Source organism: Euprymna scolopes, chromosome 45, assembly GCF_053919585.1.
Source record: "Euprymna scolopes isolate OS-2025 chromosome 45, ASM5391958v1, whole genome shotgun sequence".
NCBI lineage: Eukaryota > Metazoa > Mollusca > Cephalopoda > Sepiida > Sepiolidae > Euprymna > Euprymna scolopes.
The window spans coordinates 54,891,561-54,915,782 of record NC_136526.1 but is presented as its reverse complement, the minus strand read 5'-3'; the positions used below and the strand labels follow the sequence as shown (position 1 = coordinate 54,915,782).

Here is a 24,222-nt window from a genome sequence, read left to right as displayed (position 1 = left end):
AAACACCTTGGCAACGCCGGGTACCCCTCGCTAGTACCTCTATAAAGCCACCATTCACCCATGCATACATGGGTGAATGGTGGGCTGGTGCATCTGCACCTAGTCTCACTCCTAGACAGGGTTCAAAAGAGTCGCCATTCTAATAGGTTCTGAACTGTCATCTAAGCTTCCGCCTCGGTCGCATCGACAAAGTGTAGCATCCCTCTGCCTGTTCTACAAGTATTTCAATGGTGAATGCTCTGCATAACTGCAAGCACTTATACCCCCCCCCCGACGTAAATACCGACAAGCAGCAATATCCACCCCTTCACAATCGAGATCCCTAGATGTAAGAGAGCCTTCTACTCCAGTAGTTTCTTCCCCAGAACCGCTGGATTTTGGAATTCCCTTCCGAGTTCCTGCTTCCAACTGTACTCACATGGAAAAGTTCAAGTGTAACGTGAACAGACATCTTGCTGCCCAACTCCCGACATAGTACCCTGTAGCTTATGTCCCCGATAGTAGGTCCCTACAGCAAAGTGGCAATGTGCCTTGTTTGCAGTGAAATTGCAATAAATTAAAAAAAAAAAAAAAAAAAAAAAAAAATCTTATGGCGGCCATTTTGTAAATCCAATATGGCCACCATATACGCATCTGGGCAAATGCGAACATTGATTTTCTGATTCCCAAGACAAACCTTTCCAAAAATGTATAGGTTTGCAAGTCTCCAAATCCAGTTCTAATTTTTTGTGGCGCCTGTTGAAGAGTCAATGTTATGTTATAGTTTTAAGTAATCATTACTGACCCAAGGTTTTGTCTAAAATTTTAATCACGTGATTACGGTGTAGCATCAATAAAATAAACCATTCATTTGAGTGTCGCTTGTTATGGATTTAACTGAATATGATAAAAAAAAATAAAAAAAAAATCACTTTATTGGTACTTATGCACTAGGTGTGTCAAATTTCGTGAAAAATAGTGAATAATTCCACCCCGTCTTTCCAAGCTTATAACTCCTCGAAAAACGTAATTCAAGCCCTAAATTTTAATTGGAAAAAAAATAAATAAATAAATAAAAAAGCGTTTTAAAAAGGTTTTAAATTTCGGACTTTACAGGTAAATTTCTTAAAAAACAAAAAATAAATAAAAAAAACAACTTCTGTTTTAAATTTAAATATTATTTATTGACCTTTTCTCTTCAATTTGTGATATAAAACTGGTGAGTAAATTGATTTACTTTTTAATAGACACTTGAAAATGGGGGGGGTGAATTTAAAAAAAAAAAAAAAGTTTGTCTAAAATATTATATTCGGTTTATTGGAAAGAACATAAAATTTCAATTGACCCTGAAAATATCGTAAAAATAGAATAGAAAATTTGATAGATTTTTAAAGTTTAAAAATTGAAAATTATTGAGTTCGTAAAATTACTGTTTTTTAAAAAATAAAAATATTTATTACTTTTTATACAACTTTAATAGTTTATTTTGGAAGTATAATCCATAAAGAAAATAAATAACCCACTTTTAACAGAGAAATTACGAGATTTTTATATTTTATTCGCAGTTTCGTGTTAGGGGTGTCAAAAATTCCTACAAAAATTTTGATACACCTACTTATGCACTTATGTTACCAGGTGTATTGTAACTATTATGTACTTTCACCTAACAATTTAAACAAAAAGATATCGTAAAACTTGACAGTTTGAATACAGATTTAAATTTAAAGGGCTCAGCTCAGCTCAGCGATTATTAAAAAAATTCAGTTGTACTTGTGCTTATTTCTTGAATTTTGAAGAATTTCACAATTATGAATTAATTCGCGTGTACTTCTTAAAATGTTATCAAAGGCAAGATGTTTGGCAGAAAAGTAACTTATCTTGCCTTTGATAACATTTATCTGTTATATATTTGTTTTTTGACAACTTTTTCGAATCTATGTGTACAGTAATACAAACCCTAAATGCATTATTCTATCACCATTTTGTGGTACTAGTGCAAGTGCACTTATTGATCCGTGCTGAAATAACGTTATTATTTAAAAAGCCATTCTTAACACGGGGAGGGTGTTTTGTACCTATTCTCTACTTTAACCTTACAATTGAATAAAAAAAAACATTAAACTTTAAGCTTAGAAATACGATTTAAAATATAGCGCGGATCATAAGTGCACTAGCACCCATTTTCTTATTAATAAATGTTTAGTAATTATTTTTCTTTTAATATTCATAAACAGTAAAAACGTCGTCATTTAAAAAGAAAACATTGATTAAACGTAAGTAAATTTATTATTCTATCATTTTGTGGTAAGTAAATTTCAAGAACCGAAAAAAGTCGATAAAAGTGACACAAACAGTAAAAAAAAAAAAAAAAAAAAAAAGATATTAATAAATGTGTAGTAATGTCTTTTATTTCAATATAAGAATAATTTCAATATTTCATATATATAATATTTCAATATAAGAAAAGAAAAAGTCGATAAAATTGACACATAAACAGTAAAAAAAAAAAAAGATTAATAAATGTGTAGTAATATGTTTTATTTCAATATTCATAAACATTAACGTTGTCATTTAAAAAGAGTAAAAAAAGTTTTAAAAAGTCGATAAAAGTGATTAAAAGTGAGATATTATTAATAAATGTGTAGTAATGTCTTTTATTTCAATATTCATAAACAGTAAAACAATGTCGATAAAAAGTGTTGTTACTATGGCAACTAAAACATGTCCTTTGCGGCTGCGCGGGAGAAATCATTGTTTTTTGAGGGTGTTCGGCAGGGAACTCTTACCGCGACCAGTACCAAAATATTTTTTTAAAAATATTATGGGGGGGGGGGGCTATAGTCTATTTTAAAACCCAATATCTCCTTCAAGAACGATCATAAAATGTGTTTTCAATCGATATTTATTCAATAAGGGACCAGTTTTCCTAAATTCTATTACTGTACAGTGTACACAGATTCGAAAAAGTTGTCAAAAAAACAAATATATAACAAATAAATGTTATCAAAGGCAAAATAAGTTACTTTTCTGCCAAACTGGATATATTTTTTGTGTTTTTATTCAATGTAACATGTTTATTCGGTGCCGGGAAAACTCGTCCCCTTTCGCTAGGTAGGAAAATTGGTCCCGTATTGAATAAATGTCGATTGAAAACATTTTATGATTGTTCTTGAAGGAGATATTGTTTTTTAAAATCTCCTATAGCCCCCCCCCCATAATATTTAAAAAAAAATATTTTTACTTGTTTAATGTTTTTTTGGTTTTGTTTTTTTTTTAAATAAAATTGATTTTCTAAGTGTCCATTTTCTACCTAACTGGCTAAGTTCTTAGTAGTTTCACTTATTTTAAAGCGTTTATTATGGTCATACAAAGTTAATTACAATTTTTTTTTGTTCTTATTTTAACGATGTTTTTTAGAGTCATAAAAACAATAATAAAAAACAAAAAAAATTAAAAACTGGGAGCGTTACTTTTTTGTTTTGGTTTTTTAATTATGATAGTTTTTTTGTTATGTTTTTGTTTTCTCTCATACCAAATGCACTCATGCGTTATTTAAAATTATAATTTTATCAATTATCAACATTTATTGTCGTCCTGTCAAATTTTGCAAAAATTAACTAATAAATTAAAAACGAAATATTTTTTTGGCGCGAGAGATGCCATGTGCTAACAATCTCTCGTTAACTAATTTTTTAAAATTTTTACTTCAAAATTCTAAAATCAATCATTAAGAGAAAAAGTAATCACTAAATAAATTTATTAATCAATTTTATTGAAAACTCCGCTATCGTTTATCAAGAATCTTTTTAATTTCATTTTTTGTTGGTTGTTTTTCGGAGGGAGATATAGTTTTTACCCCCCCCCCTCTCAAAAATTATATTTAAAAAAAAATTAAAATTTTTTTTTAAAACCAAATCTCCCTTAGTAATTTCTTTACTTTTCTATTTTTTAGCGATTTTCAAGACCCCTAAGATGTGATATACCGGACATTATTTCTCGTTCTCACGTAACACTTGTTTGTTTTGTTTTTTTTACCGAATAAACGATTCCAAATAAATTAAACAGTAAATAAGTAAATTTTTTATATTAATATTAAAAAAATATGCGGTCTCGTTTATGAACATAAACGCTTTAAAATAAGTGAAACCACTAAGGACTTAGCCAGTTAGGTAGAAAATGGACACTTAGAAAATCGATTTTATTTAAAAAAAAAAAAAATAAATAAATAAAAATAAAAAAAAAATAAAAATTAAAGAAAAAATATTTTTTAAAAATATTATGGGGGGCTATAGTCTATTTTAAAAAACAATATCTCCTTCAAGAACGATCATAAAATGTGTTTTCAATCGATATTTATTCAATAAGGGACCAGTTTTCCTACCTAGCGAAAGGGGACGAGTTTCCCGGGGACGAGTTTTCCTAAATTCGTTTATTCAGCTCGAAAACCAGTGTTTACCGATGTATTGGAACATTCAAGATGGCGTCTTATTCTCTCTTTAACACGGTAAGTTTGGGAAAAGGTGTTATAAATAAAAAACCGGATAAAATACTGTAAAAACTCGCTCAATATATGTTACCGTGACATAGGTTGACATATTCGGCGGGGTTTTAATAGTATTTCGTATAGTTTTTTATTTATAACACTTTCCCAAACTTACGGTGAGAACTGAGACGCCATCTTGAATTTTCCAATACATCGGTAAACACTGTTTTTCGAGCTGAATAAATGTTAAATTGAATAAAAAAACACGAAAAAATATATCCAGTTTGGCAGAAAAGTAACTTATCTTGCCTTTGATAACATTTGTTATATTTGTTTTTTGACAACTTTTTCGAATCTATGTGTACAGTAATACAGACCCACAATTTGAATAGAATGAAATGAATAAACTTGGACTTATTGTCACTTTTGAATCAGGTTGAAACTTTACAACGGATAAATTTATCGTCCCCTGTTCTTTGGCAGAAGCACAAGATGGCGACAGTTTAGTGAAATGCACAAAACAAAATAAAATAAAATAAATAAAACACGCGGCACTTCACTAGGAACGTGAAGGGGAATTTTTTTTTTTTTTTTTTTTAAATGACTGCTCCCTGAAAACGCATTTCATTGGTTTATTTAATCATGAAAACTTTGAAGGTACTATTTGAGGAAGAAAAAAAAAAGGGGGGGGGGCAAAGCATTAGTTGAATATGTGTGATAAAAAAAAAAAAAAAATAATAATAATAAAGCATTCAGTGGAGAATAAAAAAATGATAAATTTTTAGATTAGATCCACCTCCACAATTTTCTTTTAAATGACTTGTTTTCGACTATGCTGAATACGAAAATCGCATTGAAATTTTGCAGATATAAGTAGTTACCGAGATACAACTTTATATCATGCATTGTATTCTTTGGCGTGCGTTTGCTTATGACGCGCGCGAAGAAAAAAAAAAAAAGAAAAAAAAATGGCTGCTAAAGAATACATTGCATAATACAACTTTTATCTCGATAACTACTTATTTCTGCAAAATTTCAATGCGATTTCCGTATTCAGCATAGTTGAAAAGTCGTCATTTAAAAGAAAATTGTGGAGGTGGACCTAATCTAAAAAAAAAAAAAAAAAAAAAAAAAAAGGTTTGTATTACTACACAGATTCGAAAAAGTTGTCAAACATAACAAATAAATGTTATCAAAGGCAAGATAAGTTACTTTTCTGCCAAACTGGATATATTTTTTGTGTTTTTATTCACTGTAACATGTTTATTCAGCTCGAAAAACATACAGTGTTTACCGATGTATTGGAAAATTCAAAATGGCGCCCGACTGTCTCTAACACGGTAAGTTTGGAAAAAGATGTTATAAATAATAAACTAGACAAAATACTATTAAAAAACAACCGAATATGTCAACTTACGTCACGGTAACATATATTGAGCGAATTTCTAACAGTATTTTGTCTAGTTTATTATTTATAATACTTTTTCCCAGACTTACCCTCTCCGAGAGAGAGTCGGGCGGGCGCCATTTTGAATTTTCCAATACATCGGTAAACACTGCATGTTTTTCGAGCTGAATAAACATGTTACACTGAATAAAAACACAAAAAATATATCCAGTTAGGTAGAAAAGTAACTTATCTTGCCTTTGATAACATTTGTTATATATTTGTTTTTTGACAACTTTTTCGAATCTATGTGTACAGTAATACAAACCCAAAAATTCTAATACACGCTAAAATAAAAATTACACAAAAAAGTGAACAAAAACCTTTTGTGCATTTGAGTGAATGAAAAAGAAAAAAGTTTATGCTGGGTCCACGTTCACTATGAAGTACCAATGGCGCTGTCTGATGCAGAAGTGCCAAAAGTTTCAGATTGGCCTTAAAAAGGCCAAATTTGGCCCTTTTTGAAGCAGTTTCATGGTACCATGATTTTGGCAGATATGTTTTTGGTAAATGTGCACTTCAAGTGCATAAATTGTTAAGACATTAGTGGCCATTTTTTTTATTCATATTTTTCCAAATTAGTTTATCTGTATTTTGGCAAATGTGTAGTTTAGCGGCATAAATTATTTGACAAAAAAATTAAAACTATTTTCAACTAAAAACACAGACCGAAAGGCTAAAATAAAACCGGAAACCAAGTTCATATTTTTCATTAGATCAAATGTACGACAATCGAGGCCGCCATATTCTTTAAAATTTAGCCTAAGGTTTGACAGATTGCTGAAAACGAAAATAACGTTTAAAATTCCAAGAAACAAATATGCGCTAACGCGTACAACAATGGCCAGCATTTATACGTTTTACATTACTTAATATCCGGAAAATTATTTGCAGAAAATTTAAATGCGATATTCGTTTTCAGCACATCCGAAAACCATTAGACAAGTTTTAAGGTAGGTTTTGTATTGGTCTACCAGGCCCCCAAAAGGTGGGTGTTCATTTTACATTTAATAAAGAAAAGTACCCCTCCCCCACACCACACTTTTTTTTTTTTTTTTTTTTTAACTAATTTTTCATATCTTGGAAACTACCTGTTAACTGGAATTTTAAACGTTATTTTCGTTTTCAGCACCCCCGAAAACCTACAGTGGTTATTTTAAAGGATGAGGGGGGGGGGGATCTACACCTTTACCGACGTCTGTGTGTGTGTTCAGTTTCTGATGCAACGTTCAAATCTTTTCTATCCGAGATAATTGTAAGACATTTAGAAAATGGATAAACTGCTAAAGACTAAATTTGGTCTTAAAAAATAAAATAAGTTTTCACATAACCAAACATTTATATATTTTGTTCTTTTTGGGGGTGGGGGGTATTCAATTATAGAACTTGTGTAGTTGAACAGGTGCTTCTGCAGTTTAATTAACCATTTTTCCGTAAGTAACGCGCCGACATTTACCATTTCACAAAAATTCTGTTTACATTGGGCAGCGGGCGGGGGTGGTGTGTTTAGTCCGGTCCGCTCGTGAAAATACTTTAATTGATCAAAAAAAGTTAACTACATAAAAAAAAATTGTTTATTTTTTATTTTTATTTTTTTTTAACTTATTTGAAAGATTCCTACGCGGTGTGATAAGACATTACTACGCCTTCTCGCACGTGCAAGAAAAACACTACCGAAGGCGGTGAAATGGCACAAAATAGTCCCAAGGTCTAGGGGGTTCATACCATACAAACGGTAAATTTGCGGCGGGTTTGATTATCAGATTCATTGTCAGCGACCTCGATTACCCCTAAAATAAATTAGATGGTTGGGATTCTGTTGCGTAAGGTAGCATTTGCCGTAAAATCTAAAAATGTTAAAGGGTGTTCTAACCGGTAAATGTCGACGCATTATTACTAACGGGAAAACGGTTAATTAAACTGCAGAAGCACATGTTAAGCCACAAGATGCAAATGCAGTGTTTACCGATGTATTGGAAAATTCAAAATGGCGCCCGACTCTTTAACACGGTAAGTTCAGGAAAAGGTGTTATAAATAATAAACTAGACAAAATACTGCTAGAAATTCGTTCAATATGTTACCGTGACATAAGGTGATATATATTCGGTGTTTTTTAATAGTATTTTGTCTAGTTTATTATTTATAACACCTTTTCCCAAACTTACCATGTTATAGAGAGAGAGTCGGGCGCCATTTTGAATTGTCCAATACATCGGTAAATACTGCATGTTTTTCGAGCTGAATAAACAGGTTACACTGAATAAAAACAAAATGTTTCCAGTTTGGTAGAAAAGTAACTTATCTTGCCTTTGATAATATTTATTTGTTATATATTTGGTTTTTGACAATTTTTTCGAATCTACGTGTACAGTAATACAAACCCATAACTCCTTTTCCCAAACTTACGAATCAAAGAGAGTGGCGCCATTTTTACCTTTCCGATACATCGGTAAACAGTAAACACTTTTTGCCTTTGATAACAACCTGTACGGACAGGGTCCCGCCTCGTTCCGAGTTCGGGGGGGGGGGGGGGGGATCGTCTGACGTGAGCGATGTCTAGGCGAAAAATTACCTTCAATAAAGTGCCGAGTTAAGTTAAGAAAAAAAAAAAAAAAAAAGTTCAAATTAGTATTTTTACCCCTTTATAAATTCCATAAATTAGAATTTTTCGTATACCAAATTTTTAATTCAACAGTTCAAATAATTAGAACGAAAAAAACTTGTATCATGCGCCCTTGGTTGTATTTTCTTTTCGTTACGACACTGGTTTTTATGGGGTAATCGAGGTCGCTGACAACGAATCTGATACTCAAACCGGGGGCAAATTTACCGTTTGCATGGTATTAACCCCTGAACTACTTTCCGCCATTTTACAGCTGTTTACGCTACGCGCATGCGCGGCAGCATAAACGATGGCTTGCTTCACCTAGCAAACTGCCTTCTTACATGGCGTAAGAATCTTCCGCGGAAAATTTAAAATTAGCTGAAAAAGAAATAAGAAAAGCACTGTGGAACATAGAATTTTCAAAAAAGTACATTATAGCACTTTTCGGGTGGAAAAAAAAAAATGACGGACTGACATTTTTGAATGACTTACAAAAAAATAAAATTTTGGGACCTTTTTTATTTGTCTCACGTAGTTTTTAATGCGGTTTAGAAAAACATAAGCACCAAACATTTTGTTTTTCGTTCTTTCTTTGCGGGAGTGGGATTCAATTATAGAACTTATGTGGCTTAATAGGTGCTTATGCAGTTTAGTTAACCGTTTTTCCGTAAGTAACGCACCGACATTTACCGATTAGAACACCATTTAACGTTTTGAAGATTTTACTGTTTACATTGGGGGCGCGCGCCCCAACATCCACCCCCGCTCGCGCCCCCAATGTAAACAGTAAAATCTTCAAAACGTAAAATGGTGTTCTAATCGGTAAATGTCGGTGCGTTACTTTTTGAAATTTCTATGTTCCAGGGGGGGGGGAAAAAAAACAAAAAAAAAAAAACAATTAAATTACACTCCCCCCTCTCCAACTTGGAGTGCTTTTTCCTCTTGTTTTATTTCTTTTTCAGCTAATTTTAAATTTTCCACCCAAAAAGTGCTATAATGTATTTTTGAAAATTAGAAAATTCTATGTTCTGGAAAAAAAAAAAAAATAAATAATTTAAAAAAATTAAAATAAAATTAAATTACAGCCCCCCCCCCCCCCCGGACAACTTGGTGTGCTTTTTTCTTGCTTTTTTTTTTCATCCAATTTTAACATTTCCACGGAAGATTGGTACGCCATGTGAGAAGGCAGTTTGCTAGGTGAAGCAGCATAAGCAAGCTGTCGTTTATGCTGCCGCGCACAGCGTAAACGTTAGTTCGTGGGTTCATACCATGCAAACGGTAAATTTGCCCCGGTTTAAGTATCAGATTCGTTGTCAGCGACCTAGATTACCCCTTACAAACCAAATTAGAGTGGTCGGTGTTCTGTTGTAACGTATCTAAATATTTACTCATCTATCTCCAATTACTCCGGGGCCCCTTAATTTTGTTGGGGTTGCTAATAATTTATGTGAAGGAAGGGCACCCTCAACAATTTTTGTTCCTTCTTTTCGTAATATGTTATTTTCTCGTAATAATTTTCGCCTCATTGTAACAACTACAAAATTTGCTCATGCTTATCAAATCCATGCTGAAGGGGTTTTAGGGTTAGGGTAATTTTCTGCCTCGGACATCGCTTACGTCAGACGGCTTTTCCCCGAACTCAGAACGAGGCGGGACCCTATCCGTACAGGTTAACGCATGTTATATATTTGACAACTTTTTAGAATCTGTGTACAGTAATACACCCCCCCCCAAAAAAAAAGGCGGTACTCCTAGTGCGTTGAGTTCCATGGCGACCAGCAGGAAAAAAAAAATGGTCGCTCCCTTACTCCCCCCACGTAACGTTTATTTGTCAACATTTATTTTGAAAATTTTATTCTTTATGAATATTAAGTTACAAGTATTTATTAATTATGTATCACTTTTACAGACATTTGTTTTAAAAAATTTTTTAAATGACTTATCGACTGTTATATATTAAGTATTTGCGGATCCGGATGAGTATATCAGTTAAATTTTGAGCTTCAGGATAACTCCAGTGGAGGATAGCTCCACTTCTTTATTTACATTTGAAGTGACGTCACACAAATCTTATAATACGGATGGCTACAATTGTAAAAATAATTTGTTTTATTTTTCTTTACTTTTTGAGCTCCTATTTTCTATCGTTTGTTTTTGTTTTCTACAATTAATAAACCAGTTTACAAGTAAATTCAATCTTGGAAACTACTCGTTTGCCGTAATTTTAAACGTTATTTTCATTTTCAGCGACCCCGAAAACCTTTAAGAGTGGTAATTTTAAAGGAATTTGAGGGTGGAGTAATTCTTCATATTTACCTTTTTTTTAATTGAATTGTTAGGTGAAAGTACAAAATAGTTACAATACACCCTCCCTTCCCCATGTTAAATAATAGGTTTCTAAATAGCGTTAAAAAATAGCTCGGGTCGTAAAGTGCAGGAGGAGTACCTATAAAAGGTAACGCCGGATCGGAAAAAGAGCTCAAAATGAAAATAAAATCTCCGCTCAAAATAAGAAATGGGAGAAAAAAAAAAAGTTAAATTCTCCGCTGTGTTAGTAATTAAAAACTAAAACAAATTCTCAAAATGAAAAGAAATGTTAGATTCTCCGCTCAAATGGGAGAGAAAAAAAAATTAAATTCGCTAAAACAAATTATTTTTTACTTGTAAACTGGTTTATTAATTGTAGAAAACAAAAACAAACGGGAGGAAAAAGGAGCTCAAAATGAAAGAGAAATAAAACGTTTTTACAATTGTAGCCATCCGTATTATAAGATTTGTGTGACGTCACTTCCAATGTAAATAAAGAAGTGCGGAGCGTCAGGATAACCAATTTTGCAAAGATTTTCTCATTCCCCGCCCCCCCCCTCCACACAAAAAAAAAAAAAAAAAAAAAAAAAAAGTGTTTATTCCGAAATCCGTTAACATGGGGAGGTTGGTGTTTATTCTGAAAGCCGTTAACATTTGGAGGTGGACCTAATGTAAAAAATAAAAATAAAATAAAGAAAAATAAAGAAAAAAAAAACATTTACTGATAATTTCTCATTTTTACAAATTTTTACGCGAAAATAAAGCGTTTTTGTAATTACTATACACACAGATTCGAAAAAGATGTTACACAAAAATATGTTATCAAAGTCAAGCGAAGTTACTTTTCTACCTAATTGGATAGCTGTATTTTTCTTTAATGTAAAATCTTTATTCGGTTCGAAAAACGACTAGGGGGGGGCCAAGGGAGCGATCATTATTTTTTTTCTGCTGGTCGCCATGGAACTCAACGCCCAAGGAGTACCAAAAAAGGCCAAGAGGGGGGGGGGGATTATAGAACGCTCCCTCGAACGAACTGGGTACAACATCGGAGCCGATGCGTATTTCGCTATAGGGACCCTCACGTCCGCAAAAAATGGACGAGTAGGCCTAAAGATTTTCATGATTACATAAAAGTTAAAAATCTATTGAGGAATACACATTTCGTGTTGAGAAATACACACGATAAATATCGCAGGCAACAAGTTATAAGCCAAAAAACAAAAAAACAAAAAAAAGCTTACATGAAGTGGTGCTGGTGCGTATTTCAATACAAAATGGATTTTAACTCGAAATCATTCGATACGTAACAGAAAGAGTTTTTTTTGTTTTTTTTGTTTTTTTTTTACAGTCGAGTATTACTATCTTTTGGGTTTGTATTACTGTACACAGATTCAAAAAGTTGTCAAAAAACAAATACATAACAAATAAATGTTATCAAAGGCAAGATAAGTTACTTTTCTACCAAACTGGATATAATTTTCGTGTTTTTATTCAATGTAACATGTTTATTCAGCTCGAAAAACATACAGTGTTTACCGATGTATTGGAAAATTCAAAATGGCGGCCGATTCTCTCTTTAACACGGTAAGTTTGGAAAAAGGTGTAATAAATAATAAACTAGACAAAATACTGTTAGAAATTCGCTCAATATATGTTACCGTGACATAACTTGACAAATATTCGGTGGTTTTTAATAGTATTTTGTCTAGTTTATTATTTATAACACCTTTTCCTGAACTTACCGTGTTAACGAGAGAATCGGCCGCCATTTTGAATTTTCCAATACATCGGTAAACACTGCATGTTTTTCGAGCTGAATAAACATGTTAAATTGAATAAAAACACGAAAATTATATCCAGTTTGGTAGAAAAGTAACTTATCTTGCCTTTGATAGCATTTATTTGTCATATTTGTTTTTTGACAACTTGTTCGAATCTATGTGTACAGTAATACAAACCCCTATCTTTTTATTAAGTTGTTAGGTGAAAGTACAAAATAAACACCCCTCCCATGTTAAGAAGCTTTTTAAGCTTTATTTCAGCATGGTTAAATAAATACAAGAAAAAGAATTTTACGACCTGCCCCAGAGTAGTATAAAACCCCAACCACCCCACGTTAAGAACGGCTTTCGAAGGGTGTTTATTCAGAAAGCCGTTCTTAACATAGGGAGGTTTGGGGTGTTTATAATACGCTGGAGCATGCAAAAATTGACCATAAAAAATTTTTTAAATCCTACATTTTGTTTTTTTTTTTTTTGTTTTGTTTTTGTTTTTTGTTTTTGGCAATCAACTCGTGCCATGACTTAGTGACTTTGAAATTAAACTTCTATCAACAAATAAGCATTTGAAACTAAAAATAAAATGTCAAGTTCTGATGTTGACAAATAAAAATAAAAAAAAACGAAAAAGAAAAAAATGTAAACTTACCACGTATTTCCAGTTCTTCCATCGTTTGTTCGTCCACTGAAAAAAAAAAAGTGCAAAAACTATTTTTTTTTTTGCTGTTGTTGTTTCGAAATAGAAAAAAATGGGGGTGGGGGGGAAATCACGTAGATGCGCAGGAAACCCCAAGTTAAAAGTTTGATTTGCACTGCACGAAAAAAAGCAACTTGTCCCGAAACGTGCAAAGTTATCTCCCTTTATACTTATTTAATCTTTTAATTGGAGGTAGGGGGGAGGGTTTTATCTTTTTTTTAGTCATCATAATCATCATCACCATCATATAATATTGTTGTTTCTTCTTCTTCTTCTTCTTCTTCTTCTTCTTCTTCTTCTTCTTCTTCTTCTCCTCCTCCTCCTCCTCATACAAGTTCTCATAATAAATAGTATACTTCAGTCGCGGTTTCGACCTCAACACTTTTCCTGTTGATTTTGTGTTAAGTTTAGTTCTGTGCAGTTCTAGGAGGTCCACGTCCAAGGCCTTCCTTTCTCTCTTTTGAGAAGGAGTTAGTATAGCTGATCGACTGAGATGCCCGTAATCGACGGGACTGCCCAGGCTTTTTTTGCAGGTCAGGGTGTCTCTGTCTCGGGAGCGTTGCCTTCTCAATCTCACTTTTCGACCCTGGTGTCTCATTTCTTGCAGAGGGAGAGAACTAACCAACCAACTGAACCAAATTTGGGCTGGTGCATCTGCTACTAATCTCTCCCTCTTAGACAGTTCAAAAGAGAGTCACTAAGCTAATAGGTTTCACACTATCAACTAGGCTTCAGCTGCTGTCCCATTATCAAAGGTTGCATTCTTCTGCCTGTTTTACAAGGACTTTATAATGATAGGTGCTCCAACAAACTAGAAGCCCTTATACCCCGTTCACATGCAGCAAAATCCCACCCCTACACAGTAGAAATCCCTAGATGTAAGAAAGCCTTCTACTCTAATACCGTGCTAGAAAGTTACGCCTGCGAGTATCCTGTACCTTTACAAGGCCACCATTCACTCACGTATGGCGTATTGTTGCAACATTTGGGCTGGTGCATCTGCTACTAGTTTCTCACTCATGGACAGGGTACAAAAGAGAGTCGCCAATCTGATCAGTTCCGCACTATCAGCTAGGCTTCAGCCACTGTCCCATCGACGAAATGTTGCATCCCTCTGCCTGTTTTACAAGTATTAAAATGGTAGTTGCTCCGACAAACTACAAACCCCTGTACTCCCTTGACGTAAATACCCCCGACAAACCCAACAAGCAGCAAAATCCCACCCCTACAATGGGTGGGTCGGAAACACATTCTCTCTTCCCTTCACTAACTTCCCACTCCTTCTCTCAGTTCTATCTCGCCACCTTTGGCACCACTCATTTTTGGCACCAAAATCAGCTCCCCACTTTGGATGCCGACTCCACGTCACTCATTTTGGTGATTTTCAAACACAGAGAAGAGAGCTTTTAAAAAATGGATACCCCCAGCCCAGGGGCCACCAATATAGATACCCCCAGCCAGGGGGCTACCACAGAAACAACTGCTTCCAAAGAGGACGACCTCCCCCAACAGGAGGAGCAAAAACAGCAAAAACCAATGGGGCATACCGCCCGGACAATGCACTAATGGACCCCCCCCCCATCCCAGAAGGGAGAAAACTTACTAGCAGCTCCCCAAGAGGGCGACTACCGCAAAGGGGAGAAAAACAATGTTGAACGGGGCATTCTGCTCTAACAATAAAAAAATGAAAAGGCAGTAGCCTAAAGGGCGATAAAGGGGGCAGTGCTTCCCAGGAGGGTTACTCCCCCAAAAGGGGAGCAAATCAAGAAAACGAGGGGGCATACCACCTGGACCTCACCAAAACAAAAGAGGCAAAAGCTCCTAAGGACAATAAAAGGGACAATACTCCCCAAGAGGCCGACTCCCCAAAAAGGGAGGTTGTTCCTGGGAGAAGCATCAAGCAAGTAGAGTCAGTCCCAAAGGAAATCAGAAAGGGAAATGCCCCCCAAAATAGCAACCCTTCCGCAAAGGAACAGCAAAAACGGTCCAACAAGAGGGTCTGCATGGGGGAAGATCCTAGAGAAGCAACTGTCCCCTCAAGAGTACAGAGACCTGTACTTGACCAAGTACAGACAATACATAGAGGGGGCAGAAATTAAACCAGTGCCATACGCTTGGGATGCAATCGAAGGCAGAGTCCTGTCCCTCGTCATCTCCGAAAGACCACCTCCTAGGGATGAAAAAGGAAGACATGGTGGGGCTCCTACCCAAACTAAACATCCCGGTAGTATACCTGTACCAGAGGAGCTACGCCATGTGGGACATCCTCCTACCCACCAAGGAAGATGCGGAGAGACTCTCCCTACAAGAAATCAAGCATGAGAGAGTCAAACTAATGTCCGAATACCAGGGGAGGAGAAGGACCCGGGTGCAGATATTCAACATACCTATGCAAATACCTGCAGAAATTCTGGGACCTCTCTTCACCCAGTTCAGCGATGTCGAAAGAGTAACTCCAGTATGGTCGAAAACCAGCATGCACTTGGGCAGCTACACTGAGCCACCACCCCAGAAAGAAAAGAATGAACCCAGGAGGGGGAGAGACCTTCAGCTTCTCCCACTCGCGGACACCCCACAGAGACCCTCCCCTTGAAACGGGGGAGGAACTGTGTTTTATAGACCCCCTGTCTGTGGCAACAAAATTACACCACCAACAGAGAAAAAATCTAAAACCTCTGCTGGACTGCTAACAGACAGGGGAAAAAGACGTTAATGTCCCCTCTAATTTCCCGGACGCCCCCACTGCTAATACTTTCGTCAGGCTTCCAGAGGCCTGCAAGACTAACTTGTGTACAATGCTGGAGACCGCTGAAGGGGCTGTTCCAGGAATTGAACTGATTAGGAAAATGACACTTCCCTTGACGAACTCTCAAAACAATGCAAGGGAAGGGTCCCAGTGTTTAGACGTTGGTGGCACTGCGAGATAAGGTCAGGACATGAAAACTTGACCACCTTGAGCATTGCATACAGCGTCGGTATCCTTTCCCTGGCTGACTTCGGAACTGAGTGTGCCACACCTTAAGGTAGGTACCATGACTTTGAATTTGGCTAGTCTGAATGTGAGGGGCTTGAGATCATCGAGCCGGGCGGCTCACCTCCGGCACAACTTCTTGTCCCTGGGAGTGAATATGGTTGCGACTCAGGAGACACATTTTGTTTCTTCGGTGGACTGTCAAGTGTTGGCCCGAGATTTTAAGGTTTTCTCAGTATATGGCAGCCAGGGAGGAAGGGAGTCTCTTAGCTGGTTAAACGTACCCTGTCTGCGACGGTCAACGTTGTTCATAGGGATGTGAAGGACAGACTGGTCGTGGCCGATGTTACCGTAAAAGATGATGTGTTTTGGGTGATTGCGGTTCATGCGCCTAGCACCGCTCGTGAGAGGATCTCATTCTTCAGTCAGCTCGACGCGTTTGTAGATTGTCGGAAGTGGGTAGTGTTAATGGGGGATTGGAACGCCATCTTAGACCCCAAGATAGATAAGGTAGGAGGCGAAGCTAGAGGGTCGGAGAGGTGCGAGTCCAATCTGGCTGATCTGATGGCTAGATGTGGTCTGGTCGACAGGTTTCGGGTTGAGCATCGAGGAGGGGGGTAGATGTGTGGACGTGGACGAATAGCGTTCCCTCCTATCCAAATACCTATTTGGACAGGATGTTAGTTAGGAGAAGCGAAGTAGACTTCCTATCCTGTCCCACGTTCACTTAACTAGGCCAGACGGACCATAAACTAGTTATGGCCCGGATGAAGCTAGGAAATAGGCCTAAGTTAGTGGGGTACTGAAAGTTAAACACTTCTGGAGATACAAGACTTCCGAGTTCAGTTAAGAGAATTAAAAAGGCACTAGTGGGGCCGGTTACCGGGAGTAAGTGGCAGTTAGGTCTCAAAGCCAAGATCAGAAGCTTCTCCGTCAAGTATGCCCAGCACCTCACACTAGATAACGCCAAGACGAAGAAGCAGTTAGAGCAGAAACTAGCCCCGACTACGCGGGGAGGGTGAAAGGGTTAGTCAGGAATTAACTTAGCAGGACCTTCTATGCAAGACTAGCAAGCGTTATGAAGGCCAAGTAGTTAGAGCTAGGTTTTAGAAAGATAGGCAATGAAGCAGTCAACTCTGATGCGGACATGCGCTGTGAGGTTTCTAGGCGTGGCTCAGGCAAATACATTGTGAAAGTGAGACATCCGGATGGACGCACCCTGGAATCGACTCGGGAGATCTGCGAGGGGTTTTAAGAACATTTCGAGGAATGATTTACACAGCAGCCAGATCTTTCGGTCCTGGAGTTTAGCGAGTATATGACTACCTCTCCCCCGCCTGGAGGTGGCTAGAGCAGCTAGTTGCGAGGGCCGGGTGACAGAGCAAAGGAGCAACTAGAGTAGAAGTGGAGGGGTGGGCTTTTGTTGCTAAATGGGTTTGTTGGGGGGGGGGTATGTCAATGGGATATAGTGTGATGAGGTCATCAGAGCACATTCCATTACAATACTTGTAAAACAAGCACAGGGATGGGACAGGGGTTGAAGCTTGGTTGACAGTGTGGGACCTATTAGATTGAAGACTCTTTTTTTGAACCCTGTCGAAGAAAGAGAGAGAGACTAGTGGTGGATGTACCAATGTAGATGTGGCAGCAATACTCTGGCTAGGATCACAGTGTAGTATCTGTTCTGATGTTACACTTCACCTTTTCTAACCTCAATCAATGGACGAGAAATCCTTCTAGACTGACGCAATTTTATTTTTTTGTTCCTATCCAGAATGCCCTGTTTTGGGGAACTGGATTTTCTTCACATTAAAAACCGACCTTGTGTCTAACTCTGCCCGCATGGGGAGACAAGTAAATAGGAACCATACTCCATGCATGGTTGACTGGTGGCATTGTAAAGATATAGGATACTCTTGAATACATTCTAATTAAAAATACATAATCATATCTCCACTAACGGGACCCGTGGAAATTCCACTAGGGACTCATACATACGTAATATATTTATGTTGGCATTCTGTAGATGTTCAGTGTAAATGGAGACGCTCTGATATTATTGTAGCTTTTTTGTTAAAACTGCAAAAGTATTTATCTAAGCTAGCAGGGACGCCCAGCATAGCCTGGTCGTATAGTATGCTTAAATATGATATTTTAATTCTTGCAGATTTTGTATATATTATTATGGAGTTAATGTTCTATCGGTTTTAATATGTTATAAAGTTGCGATTTCAAAAATAAAAAAAAATATATCCATATGACTTGGGTGCATTAGCTTGAATCAAAACTGAAATAAAAACTTATGGAATATATATATATATATATATATATATATATATATATATATATATATATATATATATATATATATATATATATATATATATATATATATATATATATAAACTTTAGTGTCATTAGCTATAATCGTAACCAAAACTTATGAAAAATTCTTGGTAAAATTATTTATTACAATACATGGAAGTCCATAACAATTAAACGACAGTCACTCAACAAAAAGAAAGATGTAAACATGACACAGAAATAAATAAGATACACGCTATCCTATTAATATATAGATTCGTCTTATGTTCAAAATAAATGATAAAATTAAATTTTATGTTATCATTATTTTTAATTTTCTGTTATCATTATTTGGATATACTGATTTTTTTTAGCTATCTTATCTATTCAGCTATCAGAAAAAGTAATCATGATGATGATGCTCATCATCATCATCATCATCATCATCTGTGTAAAACGTTCTTTTCTTTCTTCTTCACGTCCTTTTTACATACTAGCATGTGTACCTATTTACTAACAAGAACAAGAAATGGAAGTGCAGCATCTGAAGAACAGATACTACACTTTGATCTTGACCAAGAGGCCAAGTTCATACTAGCATGTGTAGGTTGAAGAAAACCTACCGTAAAATTGATTCCCTAGCATTTATCTCCCTTTGTCAATCCATTTTTTAGGAGCTTCTTTCAAATCCGTTCACCGACTGGGGTTTCCGGTGCTCCCTTCAAATATCAGAACATTTTTTAGGCATATCGGTATTCCAACATATTTCTTGAGATATGTCATTGTTGCATTACACACCACCCCTGTAGTGTTTTCTAGATGGTGATAGATGATTTAGTGTCCCCAACGAAACATCTCCCAACAGATATTTTAACTGAAGAAATCTATCACATTCTTAGAGGAATTATTAGTATTATTAATGGCACTTCTGCATGACAGTGACATATTAGCAACAGAAACTAGTATGGGCAATTAATGGCTGCTTTGGTAGGGAGGTATGGTTTTTAACGCCAGTTCCTATTTATAATGCCTCCCCACAGGACAGAGTTAGACACCAGGGTCGTTTTTAACATGAAGAATTTTTTAAATTTTCCATTACTTTTTTATTGTATTTGTAAGATTATTGTTTAAAGTAAATTTCTCAAAGAAAAAAAGTGTGTGAAATAAAAAAAAAAAATACATGGAATAATTTTGTCTCAAATCTGAAAAACCATACATTTCACGTAAAAATTCATTATGACAAAAATCGCGTTTACATTTTTCTGGCAAGAAAAATATAAGTTTTCTGGAATTATTTCCAAGTTAAGTATTAAGTTAAAGTCTTAAGATAATGAATTAATACAATAAATATACTTTTGCTAAAAAGGGTAATACTTTTCCAAAAACATGGCCATGAGAGCAACAAAGTTAGTTTCGTGTTCGAAAAGAATTCATGGTGGCAAAATTTGTAGATGTACGGAAGCACATTGATGACATAATTTCATTATTATATAACAATGTCCCGGTTCCGGCTTATCAAGCATTTTTTTTTTTTTTTTGCAGTTTGCAGACCTCTCCCTGCACATAAAAATTCATAAAAAATCAGGAAATCAACGAATTTTTATGAAAATTTCAGTATTCATTAATTAATGATTATAGAATAAAATGAACTCATTATGGTGTTCCAGAATTTTGACCGACTCTATTTTGGAGTCGAAAAGTTATGCAACTCCAAAACAGCCGGCCGATATGATGTAATGCTCATTATTTCTTTAAATCGAAGATATTGATTTGTATCAGGGACATAAGCTACAGGGGTACAATGTAGGGAGTTGGGCAGCAAAATGTCGGTTCACGTTACACTTGAACTTCTGCATGTCAGTACAGTTGTGGAAGCAGGGTCTCGGAAGGGAGTTCCAAAGTCTTGCAGTTCTGGGGAAGAAACTATTGGAGTAGAAGGCTTTCTTACATCTAGGGATCTCTACTGTGAAGGGGTTGGATTTAGCTGCTTGTCGGGTCTGTCGAGGGCATTTACGTCGAGGGGGTACAAGTGCTTGCAGTTCATCAGAGCATTCACCATTAAAATACTTGTAGAACAGGCAGAGGAATACAACATTTCGTTGATGGGACAGAGGCTGAAGATAAGATGACAGTTCCGGACTTATCAGGTTGGCGACTCTCTTTTGAACCTTGTCTAGGAGCAAGAGACTAGTAGCAGATGCACCAGCCCAAATATGACAACAGACAACAATAATCTATATATAGGCGAATGGTGGCCTTATAGAGGTACAGGATACTTTCGGGTGTTAGTAGTTTTCTAGCACAGTAGAGAGAACCTACCTTCCTTGCAATGGTCCTGGCAATACTCTTAATGTAATTGTTCCAACTCATGTTTCCTGTGAATGTTAGGCCGAGTAGTTTAAAAGATGTACTTTCAGATAAAGAGTCTTTGGCCATTGCTATTGTTGGTAGAGAAGGTTTCTTGTAATTATTGAAGGAAACAAGTTTAGTCTTGGCAGCATTTAATGTGACCATCCATTTTTGTCCCTATTCCACTACAGATCGGAGGTCATCCTCTAGTGTTTCTGCCATTTCTTTAGATATGTGTTCATTTGTTTTCCTGTCGTGTCTGTTATAGAGTGTGGTGTCATCAGCATATATACCCATCTCACAAACAATTTTGTCAGGGAGGTCATTTATGAATATTAGGAATAATAGACGTCCAAGGATAGACCCCCTGAGGCATTCTCGCATTTATATCATATTGTTTAGATGTATGACTGTCAAGAACAACCTGATTTTCTCTTATCTAAGAAGGATTTAATTATGCCATGTATCCTTCCAGTGATACCATATGATCTGATTTTCCTGAGAAGACCTTCGTGCCATACCCTGTCAAAAGCCTTAGATATATATTTAGAGCTTCTACTCTACCCACCCCTGCTTTATCCAGTGAATGGTATATTCAGAGATTACAGTTAGGATGTCTGCGATGGAGCGACCTGCCTAAATCCATATTGTTGGTCACTCAGAAGTTTAGTATCCGTAAGGTGATGGACCAGAGCCTGGTTAATTATGGACTCAAATATTTTGGCAAAAAGTGGGAGGAGGCTAATGGGGCAATAATTTATTGGGTTGGTTCTTTCACCAGAATTTTTGAAAACTGGTACTACTGAAACAGTTTTCCAGCAGTCAAGAAAGCAAGATTCATTAAGGCATTTGTTGTAAAGTTTGGAGAGAACTGGAGCTACTTCGGCAAAGCATTTTTTTAATAGAACAGCCGGGATGAGATCAGGTCCACATGCTTTTGAAGTGTCAAGATTTTTTATGATAGCATGCACCTGAGAAGGGGTAATTTTCAAATCGTCTAGTGTGGCGTCTGTACACAAAGGAAAGTCAGGTAGGGAGTGGTTAGTAGGGTCCAGTGTGGAGTTGGAGGCAAACCGACTGGCAAGCATGTTAGCCTTCTTAGTTACTGAGCAAACAAGCTCATGATTGTTGGATAGTGGGGGAATAGTTGATTGCCCAATACTTACTACACTGTTGTAGATTTTCCAGAAGTCACAGGTTCCTAGCTTATGTGCTTCGATGCGTTTTTGGTCGTTTCAGTAAATTCTCTCTTCGCTGTTGTTATTTCTTTCTTACAGTTACTTCTGGCTTCTATATACTTCTGTCTGTTTGAACTGGACTTATGTTGGTTAAATCTGTGGTATGCATGCTGCCTTTGCATAATGGCAGCTGCACAAGTAGAAGTAACCATTGGGGAGAGTGGGGCTTGCTATAAAATTTCTGCACAGGAACATGTGCTCCAATTGCCGTTTTGAACCATTCAGTGGTCTCCTTGGCACACTGTTCAGCAGCAAGTGAAAAGATATTTCACCATCGGGCGTCTCTGAGGAGATCCCTGATGGCTTCCCAGTCAGCTTTTTTATAATATCTCGTTGTTTTGAGCAGTGGCTCTTTGGTTTTGGCTCTAGAGTTTAGGGCGATTTAAACCATTATCACTGCATGATTGGCGTTCCCGAGTAGGTTAGTCTTACTTAGTACTAAGGAACTGTCAATCCGGTACCCTCAACCCATTAGACGATGCTCAACCCAATCTACTTGCACTAGCATTACGGCATTCGAGCATTTCCAAGTGCCCAGTGTAAAGGGATGGGATGTGTCGAGAGGAGGGATAACAGCATTCATTTCCCTAGTCAGGAAACAAGATCGATCACTGAGAGTTTCTGTCGAAGTCCTGTGATTCGACCTCTACGCCTGGCTAATAGGCAAAGAAGGAGTATGGAAGCCGGGTGATAGACAGTGCTGATCTACTCCTTAAGCAGTTTAGGTTTGCAGACTGGTAATTTGTTTGAGTCACCAGCTCTAGGAAGGTTGTCCTCCAAGATTGAAGAGGCCTCCCTCCCCTTAGGTTTAGTTTCAGAATCTTCCTTCTCCTAGACGGATGACCTGAGAAGATCTACGGGTCCATCAGCACTAAGAGGGTTTGCCCCACGCCTAGGTTTTAATCCAGGTATTTCTGCAACCCCGCTGGGATAGTTAATGTTACTGGGTTAGTTTGTAAAGGTTATATATCTACTGTAAAATAATACTCCTCAAAGTGATTAAGGGACATTGCTATTTCATTGTTACTGAAGGAGGGGGTGAGTAAGAGTTCATGCAGTGGAAACAGCTATATTTATGGCTTAGGAATAGGATAACGCTTTACAGAATGCTTGATATTAAGAAGTAACTAAAAATTTTATTGCCCAAGCTCTGGATATTTCAGATGGCAGGAAGGTTTAGATGTATATTCAATGTAAATACAAGTAACATCATTTATAATAATAGTATGTATAATAAAGTAAATAGATATATGGGCAGATTTCCAGTAGTTGCGAATATATGGAGGTTATTATTATTGTTTACTATATTATTATTTTTTTTATTTACTATATTATAATTATTATTATTATTATTATTATTATTATTATTATTATTATTATTTACTATATTATTATTATCATTATTTTTATTATCATTACTATTATTATTATTATTATTATTTTTTATTTAATAGATTGATATTATTATTACCATCATTATCATTATTATTTACTATATTATTATTATTATTATCATTATTATTATTATTATTATTATTATTATTATTATTATTATTTACTATATTATTATTATCATTATTTTTATTATCATTACTATTATTATTATTATTATTATTTTTTATTTAATAGATTGATATTATTATTACCATCATTATCATTATTATTTACTATATTATTATTATTATTATCATTATTATTATTATTATTATTATTATTATTATTATTATTTACTATATTATTATTATCATTATTTTTATTATCATTACTATTATTATTATTATTATTATTTTTTATTTAATAGATTGATATTATTATTACCATCATTATCATTATTATTTACTATATTATTATTATTATTATCATTATTATTATTATTATTATTATTATTATTATTATTATTATTTACTATATTATTATTATCATTATTTTTATTATCATTACTATTATTATTATTATTATTATTTTTTATTTAATAGATTGATATTATTATTACCATCATTATCATTATTATTTACTATATTATTATTATTATTATCATTATTATTATTATTATTATTATTATT

The 24,222-nt window shown here is 35.5% G+C and overlaps 1 protein-coding gene across 1 annotated transcript in view; it reads right to left on the bottom strand.

Moving 5' to 3' along the window:
• The window catches only part of LOC145269674 (TPR and ankyrin repeat-containing protein 1-like), a 199,491-nt gene that overhangs the window by 162,979 nt on the left and 12,290 nt on the right, over positions 1–24,222 (bottom strand). Inside the window, exon 2 of the mRNA XM_080125382.1 lies at positions 13,250–13,285. Within this exon, the coding sequence (XP_079981508.1) occupies positions 13,250–13,285 (36 nt within the window). The remainder of the gene's footprint in view (positions 1–13,249; positions 13,286–24,222) is intronic.